The following is a 7,432-nucleotide window of genomic DNA, read 5'->3' on the forward strand; positions in this document are numbered from 1 at the left end:
TATTTGCAGAATGTTCTCTGTGAGGTCAGACACTTTATCAGCAAAACTCAGAACTTTGACTTTTTTCTTGTTCCAGAAGCCTCTGATGTCATTCACCATTTTATCTGTGATGATCAGCATTTCTTGATTCTTGAAAGTCTCTTTTTGGACTTCCTTTGGCTTTGAGCTGGATCTGGATCTGGATCTGGTCTCAGGTCCCTCTCTGAGGTCAGATAGTGAACTTTGTTCAGACTCAGTTTCTTCCAGTGGTGTGAATCTGTTTTGAAGAAACACTGCTTCATTTCTCTGGCTGTTATCAGGTGTTTTGATTACAGCCTGTCGCTGCTTTCTTCTCCTTGCTGGTGGAGAAAAAGCATTTCTCTGTAATTCTGGCCATTTGTTGTCACCTAAGAGCTGAATTCTTCCTGAGAGATTTTTTGGTCTGGCACAAACAGAGTTCCATACAGCATTACCCTCAGAAGCAGCTTCCATCTCCTCTCCATGTTGATCTCTCCTCTCAGCCTTCTCACCCATTTTAACACATGTTGAGTTCTCCAAAGCATTCATCTCTTCCAAACGATGAATCTTGAGCTCCAACACTGTCACCTTTTGGAGAAGCTGGCAGAAATCCTCTTTGGAAAAGAAAGGAGGTATCATGAAGCTTTTACTCCCTCTCAGCAGCATCAAAAATCTTCTCAGGTTCTTCAATAGCCAAAAATAAAATCAAAACAGGTTTTCAGTTTTTAAAAACAAGTCTTCCACATACTGTTYATTGATTTTTATGCAGTCTCCAAAAGAAAAAAGAAAATTATCACACAAATTAAGCTTCTTTCAAGGAAAATCTACACAAATTGCCCCAGATTTTACAACTAAATAATAATAAAAATAAAATTAAAAACAGAAAGATTGCCATATTATTTGTATTGTATATAAAACATAAAAACAAACATTTCTGAACTGTTTACCAAACAGTATCATATTTTATCACAGTGTTAATACATGTTCAGCCTGTATATCATACTTGTGTTTTAGACGTAACAAATATCATATTGTTTAGGGTCTTTGAGCAACAGATCTGTCTTTTAAAGTGCATCATGAGATCTGGTTCTACTCAGGAAACAAAATGCCTCGGTCTGACCACGCCTAGGCTTCCAGAACAGCAACCGGCTCGGCTGCTTACAGTAGAGTAGTTTCAGGTGACACTTGGTGAACGGAGGGAAGGAAACATGAAATTAACAGAAGAATAACTGAAATGTTTGTGACATCGTAGTAGCTCATGTTCATCATGATTCGAGCAGACTCATAAGGGCCTAGCATTCCATGAAGGAATACCTATCACTCACAACCTTTCAGGCCACTAATTAAGCTCAGTTTTGTTTTGCAACATTTGAGTGTTTTAATTTAGAACAAGTCTTACTGACACTAATAACAGCTGTGTGTTTTGTGAGCCTCTCTGTTTGTTACAGTCTGTATCAAACCTGAAAATGAGAAACTGATAGGTTTATATTTGTTTTAAACCTTTTATTTAACCCAAAAAATCCCATTCAGATCATAGATCTGTTTTGCCAGGGAGGCCTAAAGGCAGCCAATTGTACATGCTTCGGTTATATAGCCTAATTTTCCTAGATAGTGTAAATTTACTTAAATATGTCAGTAGTGGGTAATGATAAAATGGATGGATGGATGTGAATGGATGATGAATGTTATAACACTCATCTATGACATGTAATGCTACAGTGGCTGTGTCCAAAACGGTGGGCAAGGTCCTCCAAAGTCCGAATTTGTCGGCCGCATCTGTCACAGCGCTGCGACGAAGGCCATCCAAAACCAAAGAGTCCTCTGATGCAGCCGAGAAATGTGTCCTTCCTTTGGCCTGAATTTAAGGACTGGTCTGATGGATCCTTCCCAGCCCACCATATCCCATAATGCRYGGCGGGCCGACCAGAGATTTTATTRTGMTAGTAATGGCAGACRAAGCGAGAGATAAGAACACTTTTTGAATCAAAATATGGCAGTATAAAAATTAAAATTTTCAAGCCATTGCGTTTTTAATAATTTTATCATTTGTATAGACATATTTTAAATACTTAATAAAATTGATGATGTTAAGATCTGTAGAGTCAGTGAWGTGAAGTTTCTAGGTGTCATCATTGATGAAAAACTGACATGGAAAAAATCATATAAATGATTTAAGAACAAAAATAGCCAAATCTATTGGAGTCCTGTACAAAGTAAGAGAACTGTTCAATGATAAAGCATTATTTATGTTRTATACTGTAATGCTATAACTGTTCCACATTTAATTTACTGTTTTGAAGTATGGGGTAAAGCTTGTAAAAACTATCACAAATCCTATTTTTATTCAACAGAAAAGAGCTCTAAGAATTATTACTAGAAAAAATTACAGCCATCCATCGAATATATTGTTTTATGAATTGAAATTATTAAAATTCTATGATTTGGTCTATTATAATATTTTGCTGTTGATGTACAGAGCTTATGAATGTGTGTTACCTTGCAACATTCAAGTAAATTTTGTTAAAAGAGAGCTGTTATTATCTTAAGGGAATAGAAATGTTTGTGAAACCCTGGTTTTGTACGAGCCTGGAGGAGCGATCCACTTTAATCCAGGGAATAAGATTGTGGAACAACATGGATGATGAGGTTAAAAATACCAGATCTTTGTAAAGAGAATGATAAAATCTAGTATTCTGAAGAAATATGGAGAAGCATAAGTGAATTCATGCAAATTGTTGTTTTGGGTTGGTGTTTTAAATTTAGCTTTGTTTTTAGTTTTTTGTGTGTTTTCAGTTGTTTGGATTTTTGTTGTAATTTACTTTTTACTTAGAACACATTTTGGGTATAAAAGGGGCAGATATAAGATTTATTCTTCTGCTGCCTTTCATTCTATTTGATTTTATTTTGATTGCATGTTTTTTTTCTTTGTTGTGTGATTAGTTCTTCAAAAGTTACCTTTAAGTTAATTTTTATTGTTTTGTGATATTAATAACGCTAATATATTGATATTTTTCTAATTTCGATCTAATTTTGCATTGGTTTAGCATCGTTACAATTGCTAGGTGACATGACGTACGCAGGGGTAAGGACGGGAGGCTAGACCGTCCAAATTCACAGCCTCTTTTTTTCCTGTCTTCCCGGTCTACCAAGGACCCGGCCCACCTTGACCGGGTAGACTGGGTCTTTCGGAGGACCCAGCCTGCCGTTTTGGACACAGCCATTCTTTGAAATGTAGGTTCTGATAATTATAACAAGTCATGTTTAGACGCTGGACTCTTTGTCTGCTGTTTTGGTAATGGCAACTGAGGACACTCACAGATACCCAACCAAGATGGCGGCTTGAATTTTTATTGGCTGTGTCTAAATTTAGGTGCTGCGTCCTTTGAAGGACATGGCTTACCCGGTCAAAGTGGACCAGTTCCTTGGTAGACCGTGAAGACAGGAAAAAGTGGCGGTCTAGCCTTCAGCTTTATTCCCACCCTTACCCTGGCGTCTGTCCTATCACCTAACAGCTGTGATGATGAACAGAAGAAAAAACAGATCAAAATTTGCAAAATATCAATATATTAACATTATTAATATCACAAAAAAATTAGCTTAAAGTCAATATTTGAAGAACTAACGAATGTACATGCTGTTTTCGCCATACCAACTTGTTTAATTTCTGGCAATAATAATAATAAAAACATGTTTATCCAAATGAAAAACCCTTTAACAACACAACTGCTTTAACCTTTTAAGCCCTGTTGGGTCCAGTACAGGGCCGACAAGAGAACTGAAGGAAATATTCTAAAATCTTGTGGGCTTAAAGGGTTTTTAAACTAAAAAATTTTACACCGCCAGATTTTTTAGAACTGTATTCCTTACTCATGCTTCGTCCACCATTACAAGCAAAATAAAATCTTCAGTTGGCCAGCAATGCATTATGGGATATGGTTGGCCAAGAAGAATCCACCTGACCCGTCCCTCAAATCAGGGGAAAAGGAGGACTCAGTTGTCAGCCACAATCAGTGGAGTGGCAGCCCCTGCGTTTGGACACAGCCCTAGTGTTATTATAAAGTATGCAGGGATCAGCCATTCCAGTGGGCTGCACCTTCAGCAAGTATAGTTGGGTGTGGCTGCTGTACCCTGATCTTGTGTTGTTACAAAATTTGGTCCAGGAAGATTAGGAAAGAACAAAAAGTTGGCTGGACAGTGGTAAAAAATCACGGGGTTCAAGAGTTTGCCTTCATTAGTGTATATTGGACCACTGACTTGTTTACAGCAGAGGAAATACAGGGGTGTACAGATTATCGGGAAATGGGTGGTGGATATGATTTCTAGGAAACAGTTGATGAAGGTTTCCAATGTGTGTGTGTATGTGGAAAAACTCACAAATCTTGGCTAAGGTTTGGTCTGATGACGTGCAGAGAATGTATAAAAGGCATGAGAGCTCTATTTCGGGGTTCTCTCATTCTTGGTTTGTTCTCTGTTAAGTTTGACTGTCTGAGAACCACGTAACTTCAATAAACTCCCTCAAGTTGGCCATCAGTCAAGTGTCATCTGCGTGTTATTGATCTAAAGAAATAACAATAACAATTCACATTTAAAGTCAGTTAGGAGTTGCTGTGGAACCTAACGTTTTAAAATTTTACAAGGTAACCAGAGTACCTGAAGAAAACCCACACATGCACAGGATGAACGCGTAACGCCTGAGATTTGAACCTGGAGCCTTCTTGCCGAGTCAACAGCTCTAACCACTGCACCATCCTGCTGCTTTTAAGTCCAAACAGTGCAGAAATATTTAACTATTAAATATGAATTTATGAATAAACCCATATTTGGACTAGCTACTTATTTATTCAGAGACAGTATCTGCTGGAGCAACCCTGCTGGTGCTCAGTGAGGCACTGCCTCCTGCAGCTCCTGCATTATTTATGCAGCTTGCATGGAGTCGTCATGTTTCAGCTGAACTCTTTACCCAACACTGACTTCAACACAGCAGCTATGGATCAGGAACGTGCATGACTTCTGTTTTAGATATCAGAACCAAAGTTCTGTCAGTGTTTTTCATTTCATACAGAAAGCTGATGTTTTGACTCTTGATAAACAGTTTAACAAGTTGAAGGTGTTTTTTTTTTTAATTTTATTTAAATGCCAGCTGTTGCTTTATTCCAGATCCATGTGTAACAAACATGGAAGTTTTATTTTTGACACAGATTATAATCTGTAAATGCACACAAAGAAAAAGACCTGTTGTGTTTGATGAAACTAAATAAACCGTAATGACCACTGTTAGGTTTGGAGGACAGAAGTCTGTAAACCTGAGACACGGTGAGGGTGGCAGCATCATGGTGTGGGGGTGTTACCACAGGAGGGGCTGGTGCACCTCACATTTTATCATGAGAAAAAAACATTTTGAGGAAAAACAGGTCGTCTTTTTATCCAGTGGAAGGAAACTTCTGGTTTCAACTGCATGTAGAATACCAAAGTAACGGACAGATGGAGTGACCTCTCACAATGTCTCATGAAATCATGCATCACGATATTTTCAAGGTTTGACTGAAATAACTACAATTTCATAATTATTTGTTTTAGGTTGATATTGGTCTAAAACTGTGAGAAGCAGCTGGTGATAATCATTCCTGTAACTAAATGTTACGCCATTAATTGAACCAAAGTTTCCATGTAACATCAGTTATTTAAAATAGTTTAGTACAGATGTGTATAATACTTGTAATCCAACTTTAAAGTCTGTATTATACAGCACTCTGTGTGTAGGTGGGTGAATCCTTTATAACCTATTATAATCATATAATACTATATTGTGTAAATAGTGGAGATTATATGACAAAGTCAGTTATTAAATAAATTTATTACCTTTTAAGTTTTTCTTTTGGCTGATCTCTCAAGGGGTTGCCTCAGTGAACAAACACAACCACGGACCACGTGAGGCCACCAGTTAGGGGGCGCAGGGGAGCATGTTGGGGGTTAAGGGTCTTGGTGAAGGAGTGGAGGGTGGAGGCAGGTGTGGTCTTTCATTTTTCCCACCCACATTTTAGATATCAGTGAATTCAAACCAACATCTTCTCAATCACAGGCTCTCTAACCTCTGCATCGTCACTCACTTTATATATTTCTAACTTTTAATCAATATATTTGTCTTGTAATAAATAATTTAATTAACTCCTAGAGTAATTACTTTATATTGATGAAACAATGTACAACTCAGTGTATACATTGTTTCATGTTTTTGATTTTTTTTATATGTGTACCTTTTTTTTGCTGTGAAGTCTTTTACCAACGTTTTTATTTTTGATCCTTCCAAAACATTTTATCTGAGATCTTTTTGCTTAAAACTTTCAGTTTGCTGGTTTCTGTGAAACCTGACCACCGTGGAGAGCAAATCCACTCTGTCTCTGAAAAACTGTAAATAAACACTGAGTAGTTTCTGAAGCCTGAGTCAGCAGCTGAACACTGGAACTTCCCACCTTTCTGGGTGTGTGCAGCATTCTGCAGCACCTCTGCTGTCTAAAGGCTCCCACATACTCAGGCGTACTGTGTGCATTCCATGAGCCGCGCGGACTCCGTGCGTATTGTCCGCGGACGGTTGAGAGTTCATACTCGAACGTACTGACCGCCTGACGAGTTCTTTAATTTCTCGCAATTTCAGTCATGATGTCAAGGATCAGGAGGAAGGGATAGTTTGCATTTTAGCTTTAAAACAATAAAAGAAAAAAGAAAAGAACTACCTCACCCAGGATCAGAGCTATTTCCTCCCACAAATTTGTTGCTCGCTGTAAGTCTTTATATTCCTTCATTAACGCATCATAAAGTTTTCTAATCTCCTCCATGAGACGCTCTTCAAGATTTGACTCCATCTCTTCCACAAATGACACCGATTCTCAACTTTTTCAGCTTGGTGTCGCACCCAGAACAGTACATGCCACGTAAAAAAATTGATCTCTGCGCGGACCAGTCCGCGGATGTCCGCATTGAGTCCACCTCGAGTCCGTGCGGACCTCCGCGGACCGAAGTACGCCCGAGTACGTGGGGGGCCTTGAACTTCACCATCAGTCAGTAAAACACGTTTCCTGTCTTCTCTCTGTCTGTGTGCGGCTAATGAGTCATGCTTGTGTTTATATTTATCTGGAGTTAGTGTTTCTGCTCAGATTACATTCTTATTCTTATGTCRCTGCCTCAACATTCATTCATTGAATCAAATATTCATGGCCCTGTGTTTTTGCCCCTGAGGGCAAACCTGCCACCCTTTGTCATTCTCATTCTCCTCCACCCGTCTCCTCTCTGTGCAGGTGGTACTATGGGAACATAAATCGCAGCAAAGCTGAGAAGCTGCTGCTGGCTTCCCAAAACAAAGATGGAGCATTTCTGGTTCGCATCAGTGAGAGTCACAGTGATGAGTACACAATCTCTGGTAAGTGCCTCTATCTTCCTG

General features: G+C 38.7%; 1 protein-coding gene across 1 annotated transcript in view; it reads left to right on the forward strand.

Annotated features, from left to right (window-relative positions):
* LOC106528740 (tyrosine-protein kinase SRK3) overlaps window positions 1-7,432 on the forward strand; it is a gene marked incomplete in the record, with an annotated part of 88,042 nt that overhangs the window by 15,170 nt on the left and 65,440 nt on the right. The window contains 1 exon segment of the mRNA XM_014023986.1: window positions 7,290-7,411. Coding sequence (XP_013879440.1) covers window positions 7,290-7,411 — 122 coding nt within the window.

This window comes from Austrofundulus limnaeus, unplaced genomic scaffold (genome assembly GCF_001266775.1).
Source record: "Austrofundulus limnaeus strain Quisiro unplaced genomic scaffold, Austrofundulus_limnaeus-1.0 Scaffold401, whole genome shotgun sequence".
Lineage (NCBI taxonomy): Eukaryota > Metazoa > Chordata > Actinopteri > Cyprinodontiformes > Rivulidae > Austrofundulus > Austrofundulus limnaeus.